The sequence below is a fragment of the Hemitrygon akajei genome, chromosome 6, assembly GCF_048418815.1.
Source record: "Hemitrygon akajei chromosome 6, sHemAka1.3, whole genome shotgun sequence".
NCBI classification, from domain to species: domain Eukaryota; kingdom Metazoa; phylum Chordata; class Chondrichthyes; order Myliobatiformes; family Dasyatidae; genus Hemitrygon; species Hemitrygon akajei.
Window position 1 is genome coordinate 110,401,548 of NC_133129.1, and position 21,515 is coordinate 110,423,062.

The window sequence follows — 21,515 nt, forward strand, 5'->3', positions numbered from 1 at the left end:
ACATATGTAACTTTCCCATAATTCCATGTGCATTTATCTTGTTTAGCAGCCTCAAGTACGGCACCTTGTCAAAGGCCTTCTGAAAATCCAAATTCACACATCTACTGCATCTCCCTTGTCTAGCCTACTTGTAATTTCCTCAGAATTTTCCTTTAAGGAAACCATGCTGAGTTCTGCCTATCTTGTCATATGCCTCCAGGTACTCCGTAACCTCATCCTTGATAATCGACTCCAACAACTTCCCAACCACCGATGTCAAGCTAACAGGTCTATAATTTCCTTTTTGCTTCCTTGCCCCCTTCTTAAATAGCGGAGTGACATTTGCAATCTTCCAGTCCTCCGGAACCATGCCAGAAATCTATTGACTTTTGAAAGATCATTGCTCATGCCTCCGCAATCTCCACAGCTACTTCGTTCAGAACACGAGGGTGCAGTCCATCTGGTCCGGGAGATTTATCTACCCTTATCAGCTTCCTGAGTACTTTCTCTGTCATAACTGTGACTGCACACACTTCTCTCCCTGACATCCTAGAGTGTCCGGTATACTGCTGATGCTGATTTCTCCAACATCTTTTTCTATCGGTCCTATATCTACTCTCACCTGTCTTTTACTCTTTGTATACTTGAAAAAGCTTTTAGTATCCTCTTTGATACTATTTGCTAGCTTCCTTTCATAGTTCATCTTTTCCCTCTTAATGACCTTCTTAGTTTCCTTTTGTAAGCTTTTAAAAACTTCCCAATCCTCTGTCTTCCCACTAATTTTTGCTTCCTTGTTATGCCCTCTCCTTTGCTTTCACTTTGACTTCTCTTGTCAGCCACGGTTGCATCCTTTTTCCATTTGAAAATTTCTTCTTTTTTGGACTATATCTGTCTTGCATCTTCCTCACTTCTCACATAAACTCCAGCCACTGCTGCTCTGCCATCCTTCCCACTAGTGTCCCTTTCCAGTCAACTTTGGCCAGTTCCTCTCTCATGCCACTGTAATTTCCTTTACTCCACTGAAAATACCGAAACATCGGATTTCAGCTTCCCTTTCTCAAATTTCACAGTGGACTCAGTCATGTTATGATCACTGTCTCCTAAGGGTTCCTTCACCTCAATCTCTCTTATCACCTCTGGTTCATTACACAATACCCAATCCAGTACAGTCGATCCCCTAGTGGGCTCAACAACAAGCTGTTCTAAAAGCCATCCCATAGACATTCTACAAATTCTCTCTGTTGAGATCCAATGCCGACCTAATTTTCCCAATCCACTCGCATGTTAAAATCCCCCACAATTATCATAACACTGCCCTTCTGGCAAGCCTTTTCTATTTCCTGTTGTAATTTGTAGTCCACATCACTGCAGCTGTTAGGGGGCCTGTATATAACTGCCATCAGGTTCCTTTTACCCCTGTGATTTCTAAGCTCAACCCATAAAGATTCTGCACCTTTCGATCCTATGTCACCTCTTTCTAATGATTTAATATCATTTCTTACCAATAAAGCCACACCACCCCCTCTGCCTACCTGCCTATCCTTCCGATACACCGTGTATCCTTGGACGTTCAGCTCCCAGAAACATGCATCCTTCAGCATGAATGGCCCAGTGATGGCCACAATATCATACCTGCCAACCTGTAGCTGTATGACAAGATCATCCAACATATTCCTTATGCTGCGTGCATTTAAGTATAACACCTTAAGTCCGGTATTTGGTTCTTTTTGCTTTGATTGCACTGCAACTTTATTGCACTGCAAGTCAACCCAATGGCTGCAAATTTGCCCCATCACCTGCCTGTCTTCTCTGATATCTTGACTGTTCACTATCTTAAATTTATTTCTGTTTTCTCCCCCCCCCCTCCGTTCTATCATTCCAGTTCCCATCCCCCTGCCAAATTAGTTTAAACCCTTCCTAACTGCTCCCATGATGCTTGTCAATAATCACCAGAGATCACTGATGTTAGATATGTTGTTGGTATTAGAAATGGCTAGGTTCAAATGTTTATAAATTTAACAATGAATATAAGGTAATCACCTGGTAGGTGATCCGAAGAGGCTTTTTTATCCAGTGTGTGAGAATTCACTGTTACAAAGGACAGTTGAGGTAGACAGCACTAATGCATTAACTGGGAATTTTGATAAACAAGAGAAAGAAGCAGGAGGAGATATTGATAGAACTTGATGAAGGTGTGACTGAAATATCAATACTAATTTGGACCTATTGACCTATTGGCTCTGCCTGATGTACAGAGAATACTTACGACATTCTCCATGTGTGTAATTTCTCCAATCAATGCAAATACCGTGAGCCATACATGTAGTTGCATAAGTCTGCAAACTTGCACACACTACCGAGGTACTTGTTGTCAGGCACTCATCATGCACGCATGCCTGGTAGTAGGAGTCTGGTAGAACAAAGGCATGGCATTTTTCAAATAGCCTAGAAATAATGAAAATTATTAATGTTTGAAAAAAATAATTAAAAACTATTATTCTTGGTATGAAAACAGTAATAGGTAAAGAGTAAAGTTTCACCTACACTGTCCTCTATAATTCCTAGGTCATAGAGCATGGATTTCCATTTGTCCCAAACAAAATCCTGCTCTAACTTCCGCTGAACAAATATGTTATTCCCGGTGCTTCCACATTTCTTCTGAGAAAGCCCACTTCCTAATTTGTGCATCATATTCTATCTTTGTAGATGATTGCATCTGGTCAAGTGCTGAACTCAACTCATTAAAGAGCTGACAGCCTCACCTTCAGCCTCCATTCTCAACCTCTGACCAGGAAGGGCTGAATTGCCTACTGCTCATTCTGTTTCGTATACTTTTATGTTCTTAGAGTCAAGACAAGTTGTTTGGTTACCTTGCAGATATTCCCACTATTATGATTTTTTAAGTTCTTTATTTTTCACACCTGCTTCTGAGGCCGAGAGAGTGGGATCGTCGCTGTGCAAAGCTTTTCCACTTTAATATCTTTCACGCACTGATTACATTGTGCAACAAGGTCAGCTGGCGGTGCAGTGAGATCAGTGTCGGGCTCAAGAACGGAGGTTCCCGAGTTCGATCCGGTGACAGGCCACCCCCGAGTGTGCTCTCCATCTGTGCTGAGTTGATATCGAGTTTGCAACTCGGCCTCTTTAAAAAAAACACTGCCACCCTGCACGATGTAGTCTTCCTCGGACCCCGAGAGAGACAACTATATATATTATACACACATAATAAGACACCCACTTCATCTAATTTTTCCCTGTCCTGTCTCAACGAATTACCTCTTCAAACATGGATTATCGTAATCATCTATACAGTTGCATTAACAAGTTTTGACAATTTATTTAATTCCCTGACCAACCAAAAACTCAGAGCTGATGTAACCTGAGATATTGACGATCGAATAGTTTCTTACTTGCTTGTAATGAGCTTGCAAAGAGAGTTGGATCTGCAAGGTTGTTGAGTTGCTTGAGGAAGGATTGTCACTTGAGGTGGTGCTGTGGTCAGTGGTGTGGATGGTCCATTACAGCCCGGCTTACTGGGATCTTTGTTTTGCCAGTAATCAACCATTTCAGAACAGGAGGATACTATCTGTCCACTGGGCAGCATACAGTCATCATTCTGAATATTATTACACGTTCCTAAGAAAACAGATGTTCAGCAAACATTATTTTATCAATATTATCACATACATCTTACACAAAATATGTAAACAGTGTATTACAACTAACATATGCTCCATGGCTTTAAAGGTCTTTATATATTTTAATTCCAGTATGGCTGCTCTGATTGGAAATATAAGAATGTATCTTTGTATCCAGTCATATATCACATCTCAATCTCATGACTATTTGAGACTTGTTATTACACAGTTGAATGTGTTTACAGCCTATTCTAGTAACTTTCTGTGAATGTATGAACATTATTTACTTCATCCATTGAAAAGACCTACATAGGGCTACTTGAGTTTCTTTTTAGTGATACAAGTAAGGGAAGTTCTGTAGGATCTATGCTGTTGCTGCAATGGGTGACTGTTCAGAGAGGATTGCTGGATGAAATCAGTGGTCATCAGCATCTGCGAAGGAAGTGGACAGTGACATTTCAGGTCAAGAACCTTTATCTGGGTTGAAAGACCAGTGGTAATTTCCAGTATAACAAGCTGAGCAAGTGGGTTAAGGCAGGAGCTGGAAAAAATAGATGTATCTAGCTCATGCTTCATCCCTTCCCCTCACCATTTTATACCAACTGCCTCCACTCTATCTTTGAGACCAGATGAAGGATCTCAATTCACAATGTTGACTGTCCATTTCCCACCATAGATGCTCCCTGACTTGCTGAGTTCCTCCAGCAGTTCATTTTTGTTTGTACCAAATAATAGCATCTGCAGTCTCTGGTGTTTATAATTTAGTATGAATAAAAAAGATTCTGTAGTTGCCAGAAATCTAAAGCAACACACACAAAATGCTGGAGGAACTCAGCAGGTCATGCACCACCTCAGAGGAACTCAGAATGAAAGGGGATCTCATTGAATCCTTTTGAATTCTGAAAGGCCTCGATAGACTGGATGTGGGGAGGATGTTTTCTATGTGGGGGAGTCCAAGACCAGAGGACACAGCCTCAGAATAGAGTGGCGTCCTTTCAGAATAGAGGATGCATTTCTTTAGCTAGAGAATGGTGAATCTGCGGAATTTGTTGCCACAGTCAGCTGTGGAGGCCAAGTCATTGGATATATTTAAGGCAGGTGTTAATAGTTTCTTGATTAGGAAGAGCATGAAGGGACATGGGGAAAAGGCAGGAGTTTGGAGCTGAGAGGGAAAATGGATCAGCCATGACAAAATGGTAGAGCAGATTTGATAAGACAAATGGCTTAATTCTGCTGCTATATCTTATGGTCTTATCTATGTAAATGTATAAACAGTCAATGTTTTGGACTGAGACCCTTCTTCAGGTCTGGAAAGGAAGGGGGAAGAGGCCAGTAAGAAGGTGGGGGAGGGGAAGAGTACAAGCTCGATGGTGAATAGGTGAAGCCAGGTGGACGGGGAAGGGGGATGAAAGAAAAAGCTGTGAGATGATAGGTGGAAAAAGTAAATGGCTGGAGAAGAAGGATATGAGAGTGAACCAATGGAGAAAGGGAAGGAAGAGGGGCACCAGGGGTCCATGATAGGTGAGTGAAGAAAAGAGAAAAAGTAAGGGGGCAGAGCGGGGAATTGAAGAAAAAGGAAGGGGAGAAGTTGATGTTCATGCCATCCAGTTGGAGACTACCTAGGTGGAATATAAGGTGTTGCTTCTTCAGCCTGAAAGTGGCCACATCATAGCAGTAGAGGAGGGAATGAACTGACATGCCAGCATAAGAATGGGGACGAGAATTAAAATTGTTGGTCGTTACAAAATCCTACTTTTTGTGGATGGAGCAAAGGTGTGAAGTGTTCCCTCATCTGGAAAGATTGTTTGGGGTCCTGAATGGAGGCGAGGGAGGAGGTGAATGAGTAGGTGTAGCACTTATTCTGCTTGGACAGATAATACCAAGTGATGAGTGGGGAGGAAAGAATGGATAAGGGAATCACAGCTCATAGTGGAAAGTGCAGAGTGGGGAAAGAGGTGTATTTGATGGTAGGATCCCATTGAAGATGGCAGTAATTTCAGACAATGACATGCTGGTTGTGAAGGCTCATGGGGTGGTAGGTGAACAGATCCCCGTGGAACACCACTGGTCATCAGTCTCCAAGCAGAATCGCCCCCCCCCCCCACTACCACCCTCTGCTTTCTATGAGCAAACTAATTCTGTATCCATACAGTCAAGCTTCCCTGAATCCCATGCCTCTTGATTTTTTGAATTAGCCTGCCACTGGGAACCTTATCAAATACCTTCCTCAAGTTGATATACAGCACATCCACAGTTCTACCTTCATCATTGTGCTTTGTTATATCCTTGAAGTATTCAATCAGGCTCATGAGACAAGACCTGCCCCTCACAAAGCCATGCTGTCTCTTATCAGACTATGCTTCTCCAAATGCCTGTAATTTTTTTTTCTAAGAATCTACTCCAATAATTTTCCCAGCATTTAAGTAAGACTCACGGCTCTTATCCCCTATTCCACTTCTCGAACAAAGGAGTAAAATTTGCCACCCTCTTTTCATCTAGTACTGCTCCTGTGACCAGTGTGTCACAAAGATCATCATTGAAAGACACAGCAGTCTCTCCCATCACACACCCTAAAAACCTAGTGTATATCCTGTCTGGCTTCAGGGTCTTATTTATTCTAATGTTTCACAAAAATTCCAGCACACGCTCTTTCTTAACATTGACACATTCAAGCATATCAGCCTGTTTACAGTGACCTCACATGTGCCAATGTCCCTCTCACTGATGAATGCTGAAGTAAGCAATTTATTAATGACCTCCTGTAGCTCCTCTGACTCCAGACTCCTCTATCCCTGAGTGGTCCAATCCTCAATCTGGCCATCCTCTTGTTCTTCACATATGTGTAGAACATTTTGGGCTTTTCCTTAATCCTACCCAACAAAGACTTCACATACCCCCTTCTATTTCTCCAACATCCATTCTCCTGCTCCTTCCTGGCCATCTTGTAACTCTTTAGAGCTCTGTCTGATCCTTGCTTTCTAAATGTTAAGTAAGCTTCTTTCTGCCTCTTGACTAGATGTTCCACATTGCTTGTCAACCATGGTTCCTACCCCTTATCATTCTTTTCTCGCTTCAATGGGGAAAAAACAACACCCAGAACCTCCTGCAAGAACCTCCTGCAAGTTCTCTCTAAACAACCTCAACATTTCTGTTGTGCATTTTCCTGAGTAAATCTGTTCCCAGTTTATGCTCCCCAATTCTTGTCTAAAAGCATCATAATTCCTCTTACTCTAATTAAATACTTTCCCTTAATTTTTAAAAGTTATTACTGTACCTGGCACAACGTCATCATCTGGCAGCTCATTTCATTCACTCACCATTCTCTGCACGAAGTCACCCCTCAGATTCCTTTTAAATTTTTCCCCTCTCATCTTAAACCTATATCCTCTAGCTTTCAGTTTCCCTTCCCTATAAATAAAAGACTATATGCATTTATCCTATCTGTACCTATCATGATTTTATACATCTCTATAAGATCACCCACTATTCTTCATTCCAAGAAATAAAGTCCTTTCCTAACCAGTTGCCCTGTAACTCAGGTCCTGAAGTCCCATCAGCTTCCTTATAAATCTTCTCTGCACGCTTTTCCATTTATGATGGCCACCAAAACTGAGCACAGTACTCACTAATGCCTTGTCTAATTGCAAAAATAAGTATAACAGAAACAGACTCTTCAACCCACCATGTCACAACAAATGTTAAGTACCCATGTACATTAATCTCATTTGCCAACACTATATCCTTCATGAGTTAGCAATTCAAGTATTTATTCCTCAAAATTCTTGTGAAATGCCTGCTCCATTTAGAAGGGAATGTATTTAGATCCGGTTATGTATTCAACTACTGGTGTCGCACATCATTCATCTAATTCAAGGGAAGATAATTTACTTATTTGTGAGTTTTTGTCAATATCAGTCTTTAGCAATGCAAGAGGTAATCGATATTAGCCATATTAGTTTTCTTTTCTTCCTAATTATGAGGAAGATAAACACTTCACATGGCATATTCAACTTGAAAGAATAGTTTTTTTCTATTGTATTAGTATACTGGAATACCATGGATAGATTTGAACACAATTAAGTCTGCAGATGCTAGAAATCCAACCAAAACACACAAAATGCTGGAGGAACTCAGCAGACCAGACAATATCTATGGAAAAGAGTAAACAGTCGACTTTTTGGGCTGAAAGGGTCTCGGGTCTTGGTCCAAAACATCGACTGTTGACTCTTTGCCATAGATATCCCGTGGACAAATCTGTTGAGTGAGTCTGCTAAATGTTCCCTGATTAATTCCTGAGCAGTGGGTAGGTCATGTGAGGAGACATTAGGCAGATTAGACCTGTACTTTTGTTCAAAAAAATAAGCTTTGGTCTCATTAAAACTTGCTAAAGTGATGTTGGGTACAGGATAGACAAAGTACGAAGGTTTCCCCTGCTGGGAGTCCAAAGCTAAGGCTCACAGTCTCAGAATAACAGAATTAAGCATTTTGTACGTCGATGAGAGGGACACTCTTTACCCAGAAGGTAGGGGATCTTTAGATGTCTCAGTAGCTGAAATTACTAAAAGACAGAGCTCAATAGATTCTTAGAATGAAGGGATAATTGTGTGATTGAGGTAAAATATCAGCTGTAAATAATTTCTATTTCTTACATTCTTATTCTAAATGTTTTACTTAAAGAGTCTGTAAAACAATCTTCATCCTTACCACAATGCCCCTGTGTTTTATTTCCAAATAGTTCACTTGGAAGTTTAATTGCAAAAGCTAAACCACTGGAGGTGATGAGAGCTTTTATTTTGGGAATATGAACCATTATGTTAATGCCCGACCTGAAGATCCTCATGTTATCTCTTAAGTACGGAAGTGACACAATACTTCCATTAATTGTTACCTGCATAACAAAGCAAAGTTTCAGAAATTTTAGAAGAATCAGAACAGTTAAAAAAAGATCTAGTGCTTTCCTGGCATATATGATGAATAAACTCTTCTTGGGCTTCCAGCCGGGCACAGGTATCAATTTTAACCAACATTTTGATGACAAACTCTGCCATCTTCATCAGGGATGATGCCTAGGCATGACTAGTCCAGTGGTATTTATACCCCTGTCATCTATCCCTCCAGATTGGTTAGTCCTCATCCAATTAGGTTTCTGCTGCCCCACTTTGTTTGCAATCTAATTCCAGTTCTTACTTAGATCAAGACCTTCATCTTTGTTCAAATTCTTTTCCTCTAGTTTCACTTCAATGGTTTCCTTCATCCTCAGTCCCAAAAGCCATTGGCACAGTGCAGTAGTTTTGCCACTACTTTGGTTAACCGTGCAAAAACTATTTTGGACCCAAAGAGTTTCCACAAGGAAATAAGATGATTATGCGCAACATTCCTACAGAATGGCTACAGGGTGAAGGAAATCAATTGTGCTTTTAAAAGGGACAACAGAAAAACCAGGAAACCTAACAGCAAGGAGGAACCCATCACTACCGCCTGTCTTTCCCATATTTCCACAGTTTCTGGAAGGATCGCCAGGATCCTGAAGAAACACCGGATTAATGCCATTCACAACCCATAAGGAAGCTCAAATCACAGCTTATGCAGGTCAGAGATGACCTGGGACTCAGGATGGCTGGTGTTTACAGGATTCCTTGTGAATGCAGAGCAGCATGTACCAGCCAGATGGGGCACACAGTGGAAACCTGCATCAAGGAGCACAGGAGATGTATCCGTTTGGGTTACTCAGAGAAATTGGCGGTAGCGGAACATTGTATTCGCAATGGCCCTAGGATTAACTTCAGCACAAAACTACTGTGCTGCGCCAATGGCTTTTGGGACCATCTGGTGAAGGAAACCATTGAAATAAAACTAGAAAAAAGAATTAAAACAAAGATGAAGGTCTCACTCTAAGTAAGAACTGGAATTCAATTGGAGACAAGATGGTACAGTGGAAACCTGATTGGATGAGTACTAACCAATCAGGAGAGATGGACAATGGGGGTATATACCACCTGACTAGACATGCCGAGGCATCATCCCTGATGAAGATGGCAAAGGTTGTCATTGAAACATCAGTTAAAATTGAAACCTGTACCCAGCTGGAAGCCTGAGGAGAGTTTATCAGCAGAACAATTATCTCTTAGAGTCATAAATTGATACCTTGAACCTCTGCCTGCATGGTAACTCTTGTATCACTCGGACCTTCTTCTCCTTATTAAGGTTTTCTAACAGTCTCAACAAAAGTCTTAACCTTCACAGCCGTTAGAAGAAAGTCCCAGCTTCTCTCAGGCCCGTTTAATGCAAGTGGTTTACTTATTGGCTCAGTGTAATAATTCTTTTTTTGTTTCACCTATAAGGTTAAATTTAAATATGTGTTGCCAGTTAATCTAAGCCTTTTAACTACTATGGGTCAGGGGTTTAACTTTACAGGCCAATAAACATTTTTTCAGATATTTAATAGATGTGACTTATTCTGACCCCACTCCATTCCACGTTATGATGGCATTATATATCAGCATGCACAAGGCACTGCTTCCGATCAGTATTTGGGATTGCGATCCCAGTTTTATGCAATTTAATAGATGCAGTTAGATTGCAATTGTGATGTACATCAGCGTGTCAGTGGCTTATCAAGTTCAGTCCTTTTGAAATTATTCTGCAAATCTGAGATTAGAAAGCCCAGGCAAACACCACTTCCTTCTTCCTTCAAGAAGTTTCTCTTCACAGCTCTTTCTGTTCCTGGTCTATACCACATAGACAATACCACGGACCTTAGTTTTTCAAATAGGTTTATTACATAGTGCTTATCAAAAGCCTGTTAAATGTCCATTTTCACAGCAACAGCACTATTCTCCATCACTTTAACTAAATTAAGGACTATTTGCCTTTAACTATAACATGTGATTTTTATGCTTTTTTTTCAAATACCATTTTATTTTGTACAGATTAATTGAAAAATACATCAATAACCATTGAAGTTATCCTGCTGGCTACTAGTTATATTCCTTTTTTATATAGTTTCACATTTCCAAAATTAATCTTTTTAAGGAAGATCAGATGTCTTCATAATTTCCATTCTTACCAACTTCAGCAGCCAAGAATGAATCTTGTCTACTTGACTGATCGACTGATACAGCAATACTGCTAGTTTTTTTAAGTGTCTTCATTTTATCCATTATCTGTTTTTTCTACCTGTAGTTTTTTAAATGAATGTATGGCTATTTCTGCTTTGCAAGTGAAAATATTATGCACTTAGTTTTGCAACCACGCTCTTGATATTCAGACCCTGATTAGTCCTGTTTTTACATTAAAACTTAAAATTAACCTTTTTAAATTTGGAATATTTGCTTGTGCTCCCATTCATATTGCCATTAATACAATATCTGATACTCAACTATATCTCTGCATTATATCAGCCAACCTTGCTCAACACAGGAAAATCAAAATAATGATAGTTACCAGATTTTGAATTCCATTTGTATTGATATTCGTGACCTGTATGTTAAGATTTTCAAATTTTACAGTAATACCACGCTGACAGGTAAGACTGTCTTGGGTGTCACAGTAGTAATTGTCAATGTAAACACCAAAATTTTGAAGGGATGGACTTGTTTCTTCCACAAGAACATAGCTGCAGCTTCCCTCATAACTGTAATACTGACCATCAAATGTAACAACATGTGAGCCTCCCCATCCATTACAATAACCTGTGTGGGGATAAAATGTAATATGAATTAAATCTCAGTAATAATACATCAATAACTTACTTCAAGAATATATCAGCTCCGCTTTTGATATATTTCATAGTGTGGTAAAACAAAGGGATCTGGGAATACAGATCTGTAATTCATTGAAAGTGGCGTCACAGGTTTGAATTGAATTGAATTTACTTTATTACTTACATCCTTTTATACGAGGAGTAAAACTCTTTACGTTACATCTCTGACTAAAGATAGATAGATAGATAGATAGATACTTTATTCATCCCCATGGGGAAATTCAACTTTTTTTCCAATGTCCCATACACTTGTTGTAGCAAAACTAATTACATACAATACTTAACTCAGTAAAAAATATGATATGCATCTAAATCACTATCTCAAAAAGCATTAATAATAGCTTTTAAAAAGTTCTTAAGTCCTGGCGGTAGAATTGTAAAGCCTAATGGCATTGGGGAGTATTGACCTCTTCATCCTGTCTGAGGAGCATTGCATCAATAGTAACCTGTCGCTGAAACTGCTTCTCTGTCTCTGGATGGTGCTATGTAGAGGATGTTCAGAGTTATCCATAATTGACCGTAGCCTACTCAGCGCCCTTCGCTCAGCTACCGATGTTAAACTCTCCAGTACTTTGCCCACGACAGAGCCCGCCTTCCTTACCAGCTTATTAAGACGTGAGGCGTCCCTCTTCTTAATGCTTCCTCCCCAACACGCCACCACAAAGAAGAGGGCGCTCTCCACAACTGACCTATAGAACATCTTCAGCATCTCACTACAGACATTGAATGACGCCAACCTTCTTAGGAAGTACAGTCGACTCTGTGCCTTCCTGCACAAGGCATCTGTGTTGGCAGTCCAGTCTAGCTTCTCGTCTAACTGTACTCCCAGATACTTGTAGGTCTTAACCTGCTCCACACATTCTCCATTAATGATCACTGGCTCCATATGAGGCCTAGATCTCCTAAAGTCCACCACCATCTCCTTGGTCTTGGTGATATTGAGACGCAGGTAGTTTGAGTTGCACCATATCACTAAGTCCTGTATCAGTTTCCTATACTCCTCCTCCTGTCCATTCCTGACACACCCCACTATGGCAGTGTCATCAGCGAACTTCTGCACATGGCAGGACTCCGAGTTATATTGGAAGTCTGATGTGTACAGGGTGAACAGGACCGGAGAGAGTACGGTTCCCTGCGGCGCCCCTGTGCTGCTGACTACCGTGTCAGACCTACAGTCTCCCAACCGCACGTACTGAGGTCTATCTGTCAAGTAGTCCACTATCCAATCCACCATGTGAGAGTCTACTCCCATCTCCGTTAGTTTGTGCCTTAAGATCTTGGGCTGGATGGTGTTAAAGGCACTAGAGAAGTCAAGGAATGTAATCCTCACAGCACAACTGACCCCCTCTAGGTGAGAGAGTGATTTGTGCAGCAAATACGTGATAGCATCCTCCACTCCCACCTTCTCCTTATACGCAAACTGAAGAGGATCCTGGGCGTGCCTGGTTTGTGGCCTCAGATTCTGTATTATCAGATTGTAAATCTATTGTAAATGTGCAATGTCTAATTTATAGTAATTTGTAATAAATAGTATGTACAACAGGACAGTCAATATAACATAGAAATACAATTGCATCGGTGTGAATTAATCAGTCTGATTGCCTGGTGGAAGAAGCTGTCCCGGGGCCTGTTGGTTCTGGCTAGGGTGGTAAAGAAATCTTTCAGGCTTTCATAGAGTAAAGTATTGTGTACAGGAGTTGGGATGTTATGTTGAAGTTGAAGAAGACATTGGTGAGGCTTTGTTGGAAGTATTGTAAGCAGTTTTTGTCAGCTACCTACAGGAAAGATGTAAATAAAATTGAAAGAATGCAGAGAAAATTTACAAAAATGTTGCTGGGACTGATTTATAAGGAAAGATTGAATAGGTTAGAACTTTATTCCCTAGGACATAGAAGATTTTTGGTGAGATTTGATAGAGGTATACATTATGAGGGGCATAGATGGGATAAATGCAAGCTAGCTTTTTCTCCTGAGATTGGGTGAGACGATTAAGGGTGAAAGGTGAAATGATTAAGGGAAACATGAGGGGAAGCTTCTTCACTCAGAGGGTAGTGACTAATGCAACTGCAATTGGCTCAAGGGATTAGAAGAGCCCTAGCAGTTTATCTCACTTTGTTTATTACACTCTTCATTGCCAGCCAAATTACACACTGAAACAAAGAGGGTTCAACTCTAGTAATCATGAACTCTGCACAGTAATGAATTAGTAGGTCAACTAAAGTTACAGTTTCGGTGGAAACACTGCTTCCATATGCGATTATTGCTTGTAAGGATTTCACTGCATGATCTATCAAAGGGAGTATTCTCTGCACTATTTCCAGTCTAATACTGTCTTTCCATTAGCAGTTCAATTAACACTGAACACAATACTCCAAGTGCAGTCTCACCAGTGTTTTCTACAACGGCAACATAACAACTCTACTTCTCATGTCATCACTGCCCCATGTAGGTAATGCCACCATCACCGTCCCATGTAGGTAACGTCACCATCACCAGCCCATGTAGGTAACACCACCGTCACTGCCCTGTGCACGGTAACACCACCATCACCGTCCCGTGTGGGTAACACCAGCATCACCATCCCATGTAGGTAAAACCACCGTCACCGTCCCATGTAGGTAACACCAGCATCACCGTCCCGTGTAGGTAACGTCACCATCACCAGCCCATGTAGGTAACACCACCGTCACCGTCCTGTGCACGGTAAAACCACCGTCACCGTCCTGTGTAGGTAACACCAGCGTCACCGTCCTGTGCACGGTAACACCACCGTCACCGTCCCGTGTGGGTAACACCAGCATCACCATCCTGTGTTTACAGTTTTACTCTGTGGTAAAGAAGGCAAATGTAACATTGGCATTTATTTTAAGGGGAATAGAATATAGAAGCAGGGAGATAATGCTGAGGCTTTATAAGACACTAGTCAGACTGCACTTGGTGTATTGTCAACAGTTTTGGGCTCCATATCTCAGAAAGGATTTCTTGTCATAGGAGAGGGTCTAGAGGAGGCTCATGAGGCTGATTCTGGAAGTGAAGGGGTTATCATATGAGGAGCATTTGGCATGCAGGGTGATCTCATTGAAACCTACCAAATGTTGAAAGGACTGGATAAGTTGGATGTGAAGAGGATGTTTATTGTGGTGGGGGTATCCAGAACTAGAGGGCACAGCCTCAAAATTAAGGGGTTCCCTTTTAGAACAGAGGTAAGGAGGAATTTTTTTAGCCAGAGAGTAGTGAATCTGCGGAATGCTCTGCCAGAGATTGCAGTGGAGGCCAAGTCTGTGCGTATATTTAAGGTGGAAGTTGATCATTTCCTGATCAGTTAGGGCATCGAAGGATTTGGCGAGAAGGCAGGTGTGTGGGATTGAGTGGGATCCAACATCAGCCATGATGGAATGTTGGAGAAGACTCGATGGGCTGAATGGCCTAATTCTGCTCATATGTCTTATGGTCTTCTTCAAAGAAAGGGGCTTTCCTTCTGCTACCATCAACATCACTTACACCACGCACATCTGCCCTCACCACATCCTCTTGCTGTCAACCCAGGGACAGGTTTCCTCGTCCTCACCTACCAATCCACTAGCCTTGTGTCCAGCACATAATACTCTGTATCTTCCGCCATCTCCAATGGGATTCCACTACCAAGCACATCTTTCCCTCCCCTCACTTTTCACAGGGATCGTTCCCTATGACTCTCTTGTCCATTCGTCCCTCCCCATTGATTTCCCTCCTGGTACTTGCCCTTGCAAGTGGGACCAGTGCCACACCTGCCCCTGCACCACCTTCCTCTCTACCATTCAGGGCCCCAAACAGTCGACACTTTACTTTTGGGGGCCATCTACTGTATCCAGTGCTCCTGGTGTGGCCTCATGTATATTGGTGAGATCCGATGTAGATTGGCAGACTGCTTCACTGAGTCTCTGTCCGCCACCAAAAGCGGGATCTCCCAGTGGCCACCCATTTCAATTTTACTTCCCATTCCCAATCTGACATGTCAGTCCATGGTCTCCACTACTGCCGTGATGAGGAGCAACACCTTATATTCCATCTGGGTAGCGTCCAACCTGATGGCATGAACATCGATTCTTGAACCTCCAGTAATTTCCACCCCTTCCCAGATCCCCCCTTCCTTCACCATTCCCCATTCCTGCCTCCCTCCATCACCTTATCCCCTTACCAGCCCATTATCTCCTTCTGGTGCTCCTCCCCCTTCCCTTTCTTCCACGGTCATGTGTCCCCTCTGTTAGACTCCCCTCCCCCCTCTCCAGCCCTGTATCTCTTCACCAATCAACTTCTCAGCTCTTTACTTTATCCTCTCCACCTCTCCCAGATTCACCTGTCACCTACCACCTTGTGCTTCTTCTTCCACTCCCCCCACCTTCTTACTCTGCCTTCTCCTCTTCCTTTCCAGTCCTGACGAAGGGTCTTGGCCTGAATCTTTGACTTTTCCAAAGATGCTGCCTGGCCTGATGAATTTTTCCAGTATTTTGTGTATATTGAGTTCAAATTGGCATCCTGGTCAACACAGATGTGACGGTGAGGGCCTGTTCCTGAGCTATACTGTTTTAACTTTGAGTACCTACAAGTGGCTAAAGTAGCTGCTCCTGCCCTTTATATTAATTAACATCAACATATAAGATACACTCAGTTCTGATTTGAAAATACTTACAGTCACATTCGTAATGGTAGCAACAATGATATTCATCATAAACTTTGACAGGTAGACGACCATTGGCACATTCAATAGGTTCAACAGTGGGACACACCACAGGTTTTAAGGAAATTATATCTTTATCTATACATCTTGCCGTCATGCAATCACAGTTCAACCAGGTCTCATTGTACTGGAAAGAGAAGAATCATTTCAGAAATTTCTCAAAACAGAAATCACAATAATACCTATTGCTAGTAAACTTCTCTTTATTGTGAATTCTCCCTTTTTCCAGCTGAGCATCATTATTTCTTTAGGATTGCTAATTAGAAGATGTCCTAGAATGCAGAGGGGTGGATAAATCTTCAGGGCCCGATAGGATCTACGGCAGTATACTATTGGAAAATTGCTTAGGCTCTAAAAGAGATTTTTCTATCTTTCTCAGCTACAAGTGTGGCGCTGGAAGACTGTTCTTCTTTATTAAGAAGAACAGCAGTGAGTGCTGAATATTGAAAATTTGTGACTAGTGTATCGTAGGGATCAGCGGTGGGACCCTTGTCATTTGCAACGTATTTTAATGACGGATGTGAATATAGGAAGTGTGATTAGTAATTTTGAAGATGACACAAAAATGGCAGTGCTGTGGATAGTCAGGAAAGTTGTCTGAGGCTGTAACTCGATAAAGATCAGTTAGAAAGTTGGATGGAGTGTTGACAGGTGCAAGACAAGCCCAACAATTGCAAAATGATATATAGAACAAAGCCTTATACAGGAAGAGATAGGATACCATGAGACTAGGGGTCCAAGTTCATTGCTTCCTGAAAATGGCAATATAGGTAGATTGGAAGGTAAAGAAGATGTAAGGCATGCTTGTCATCATAAGGTTGGAGCATGGAACATAGAAGTTAGTATATTAATTTGCAAGTTTAGACCTAGAGAGGTTCAGCCAAATTTGAAGTATTGACTGCACTAAAGGAAGGATGTGATTGAGCTGGATAAACTGTAGAGGAGATTTACCAAGAAAGAGCATGTGAACAGGCCCTTCAGCTTAATTCATCCATGCCAAGAAGTTAACTAACTGAGTTAGTCCTATTTGCCTGTATTTGGTCTTATCTCTAGACCGTTGAAATGTCTTTTAAATCTATAGTTGTACCTGTCTGTGTCACTTCCTCTGGCAATTTGTTCTATATCCCCATCATGCTCAGTGTGAAAAAGTTGACCCTGAGGTCCACTATAAATCTTTTCTCTTTCACCTTAAAATGTGTCCTCTAGTTTTGGGCTCTCCTATGCTGGGGAAAAGTCTGTGGCTTTTTACATTATCTTTGCACCTCATGATTTTATAAACCTGTAATAGGTCATCTCATAGCCTTCTACCTCCAGTAAAGAAATCCCTAGCCTATCTAGTCTCTCATTGTTACTCAAATTCTGCAGTCCCAGGAAAGAATGTTGCCCGGATTGGAGGACTTGCATTATAGAGATTTGAGTGAGCTGAGCTTGTTTTTCCTGAAGCGGAGGAAGCTGATGGATGACCTGATAAAGTTCATTCATGAGAAATATAAATAGGATAGGTTTTGCTTATCTATACCCCAAGGTAGGGGCATCAAAAGCAAAAAGATTTTGTTTTAAAGTGAGAAGAAGAAATTTTAAAGGGAAATGGAGAATGGTTGATATTTGAAATATGCTACCAGAGGAGTTAATGGAATCAGATACAATTACTATGCCTAAAAGGTATGTGGACGCTGCTTAACTAGACAAAGCATAGAAGGATGTGGTCCTAATGTGGGCAAATGGGATTATATAATGAAATTATTAGACAGGACTCCAATAGAGTTCATTGGGAACACCTTCTTTTGGGCAATTCTATATCTGATATGTGGAGGAATGTTTGAAGAACAACTGCACAATATGAAGGACAAGCATGTTCTAGTAAGAAGGGGGGATGAGGATGGCAAGGTAAGGGAGCCTTGGATGTTGGGGGAGGTTATGAATTTAGGCAAAAAGAGAAAGGAAATATATATAACATTTAGGAAGCTAAAATTCGTCTGAAGATTATAAAGAAGCTAGAAAAAAGCTTAAGAGGGCAACTGGGTGAGCCAGGAGGGGCAATGAAGTGACCTTAGCAAGTAGAATTAAAGAGAATCTCAAGGCATTCAATGCATACATCATGAGCCAGAGAATAACTAGGGATGAGGGTCGACAACTCAAAAATAAAGGACGGAACAAGTGGTTGGAGGCAGAGGATGTGAGTGAATGAGCACTTTGTAATGGTATTCATGAAAAGAAAGAATGTAGAAGAAGGTGAGATCAGTGTGGAGCATGCTAACATGCTAGTTCATATTGAGATAAACAAAGAGGTGCTGTTGGGTCTCTTGAATATGGTTAAGGTGGACAAATCCCATAGCCTGATATGGTGTATCCTGGTTATTCAGTGAGATAAAAGTTGAGATTACTGGAGCATTAACTAAGATCTTTGACCACACTTCCAGCCACAGGCAAGACCTGGAGTGACTAAAGTGTAGCTAATGTTGTTCCTTTCTTCATGAAGGAAGACAGGGATAATACTGGAAAATATAGATCAGTGAATCTCAAGTTAGTGGTAGGTAAAATATTGGAGAAGTTTCTTGGTGACAGGATTTGTAGGCAATTGAAAAAAAGATCTGATTATGGGCTGTCTTTGTGCAGGGCAGGCAATATTTTCATAAACTAATTGAGTTTTTTAAAGAAGTGGCAAAGTTGATTGCTGAACGTAGAACTGTGGATGGTGTCTACCTGGATCTTAGTAACGCATTCTTGTCTTAGTCAAAGCAATGTGCTGGAGACAGAAAAATATATTGCAGCTTTGCACAATTCTCGTGGAGCCTCATCTAGAGCATTTATGTGCCACTCTGCTTTCCCCATTATATTAGGTCTTTGGAGAGGGTACAGAAGTGGTTTAACAGGATGTTCCCTGGATTAGAGAGCATGGACTATGAGGAGAGGTTTGGACAAGCTAGTGTTATTTTCTCTGAAGTGGTGGAGGCTGAAGGGAGACCTGAGAAGTTTATAAAATGATGTGCAGCATAGATAGAGTATGAGCATGTATGTCTTTCCCAGCATTGAAACATTTTAATACATTTAATTTGTGAAGGGGAATATTCAAAGAGGAGGTGTGGAGCAAGTATTTTTTACAGAGGGAATGCCGGGGTGGTGATGATCAGCCTGTTTCTCTGCTGTGCTGTTCAATATTCTATGCTCCAATGTAGATGGTAAATAGTTGTATGGCACAGACACAAGCTCTTTTACATACAGGTTCAAAGAGCTCTTGTCTGCCCTACAACATAAGATCGTAAGGCCATAAGACATGGGAGCAGAATTAGGTCATTTGGCCCATCAAATCTATTATGCCATTCAGACATGGTTGATCCTTTTTTCTCTTCCTTAGCCCCACTCCCCGGCCTTCTTCTCATAACCATTGATGCCACATCCGATCAAGAACCCATCAATCTCTGCCTTAAATACACCCAGCAACCTGGCCGCCACAGCTGCCAGTGGTAACAAATTCACAAATTCACCCCCCTCTGGCTAAAGAAATTTCTCCGTATCACTGTTTCAAGTGGATTCCCCTCTATCCTTAGGCTGTGCCCTCGTCCTACCATGGGAAACATACCTTCCACATTTACGCTGTCTAGGCCTTTCAGCATTCAAAAGGTTTCAATGAGATCCCCCCCCCCCCCCCCATCTTTCTAAATTCCGGTAAGTACAAGCCCAGAGCTATCAAATGTTCCTCATTCCTTTCATAAACTTTCATTCCTGGAATCATTCTTGTGAACCTCCACTGAACCCTCTCCAATGCCAGCACATCTTTTCTTAGATGAGGAGCCCAAACTGTTCACAATACTCAAGGTGAGGCCTCACCAGTGCCCTAAAAGCCTCAGCATCTCATCCCTACTCTTGTATTCTAGACCTCTTGAAATGAATGCTAACACTGCATTTGCATTCCTCACCACCAACTCAACCTGCAAGTTAACCTTTAGGGTGTTCTACACAAGGACTCCCAGATTTGCAGCTCAGATTTTTGGATTTTCTTCCCGTTTAGAAAATAGTCGGTGTATTTATTTCTACTACCTAAGTGCATGACCATGCATTTTCTAACATTGTATTTCATTTGCCACTTTTTTGCCCATTCTCCTAATCTGTCTAAGTTCTTCTGCAGCCTACCCGTTTCCTGAACACCACCCACCCCAGCACCAATCTTCGTATCATTCGCAAACTTGGTAACAAAGCCAGCTATTCAATTATCTAAATCATTGATATATAGCATAAAAACAAATAGTCACTGGCAGCCAACCAGGAAAGGTTCCTTTTATACCCACACATTGCCTCCTATCAATCATCCAATGCTCTAATTATGGTCTAAACATGACTCTAAAATATAATATCAGTGCCAAATATTCTGGTAGAGAGGGATTTTTCACTGCAAATGTCTTCTAATTATCAACGCCACATTACTCAGGATATTCTTTAAGGCATTGAAAGGAAAAGTGCTCAGACATTCTTTTTCAAATTAGGTTTTAATACTCCAATAATATTCCAACAATTAGCCCATTCAGAAGAATTAATAACTCCACTGTAAATGTAGGGTATCCAGAGATACTCCGATTTATTGTTTTGGAAGTAACCCACCCAACTTTGTGACAGATCAGCTATGTTAAATACTTCGTGGAATAATTGCTTTGATGTTATAGAGTGAAAAATACGTAACAACAAAATTAACAGTAGTATGGCATTGACAGAATATATCTAGTTAGCAAGTATGCAAAATATAAAGAATTGGATTTCCATTCAGCTGTGTCAACTAAGTTTTCATAAATCTGTAATAGACTTTTCCCCCAAAATGTGAATTTTTAATCTAATGTGCACTTACATCTCTTGGAGGATTTAAGTCTGGGCACCCTACAGGTTTTGTGGTCCGTTCAGTTGGCTTTGTTGGATGGCTGATATTGCTTGTAGGTACACTTGTGAAAGGAGGCATTGTGCTTCCACAAGGCCAGATATGTTTTTCAATGTTACAGGTTTCATTACATATTGCATAAATGCAAAATCCAGCATTATCTGTGTAGTTATATATAATTGCACCTAAAATGTAAACAATAGTTGAATGACTTCAAAAATTACAATTGATACTGAAGACTGAAGAGAGGAAACAAGTTAGAAAACAAAACATACTGCTTTTTAGTTACCCACTGAATATTATATAGAGCAAAATAATTACTTAAATGTTGGTATATAATATAAAGTTAGAGCACAAATTGATATATCATAAATATACAAAAATAAACAAAACAGTTAATCTAAAACATGGATTATTTTAACTTTTATAAGAGGACACCTAAACATAAATGAAAATGAGCTTCGTAATGGTTAGAGAGTTTATTATATGATAATGGTGGCTTGGAATATCATTAAACTTCTGCTTGCACATTTTATGACAGTGTGATATTTTATG

General features: G+C 40.9%; 1 protein-coding gene across 1 annotated transcript in view; it reads right to left on the reverse strand.

The window, feature by feature from the left end:
• Positions 1–21,515, reverse strand: part of LOC140729830 (uncharacterized) — a 167,914-nt gene that overhangs the window by 39,431 nt on the left and 106,968 nt on the right. Inside the window, exons 31-36 of the mRNA XM_073050043.1 lie at positions 20,934–21,145; positions 16,049–16,223; positions 11,061–11,308; positions 8,322–8,505; positions 3,390–3,615; positions 2,246–2,424 (exon numbers count right to left, since the gene is read on the reverse strand). Coding sequence (XP_072906144.1) covers positions 2,246–2,424; positions 3,390–3,615; positions 8,322–8,505; positions 11,061–11,308; positions 16,049–16,223; positions 20,934–21,145 — 1,224 coding nt within the window. The remainder of the gene's footprint in view (positions 1–2,245; positions 2,425–3,389; positions 3,616–8,321; positions 8,506–11,060; positions 11,309–16,048; positions 16,224–20,933; positions 21,146–21,515) is intronic.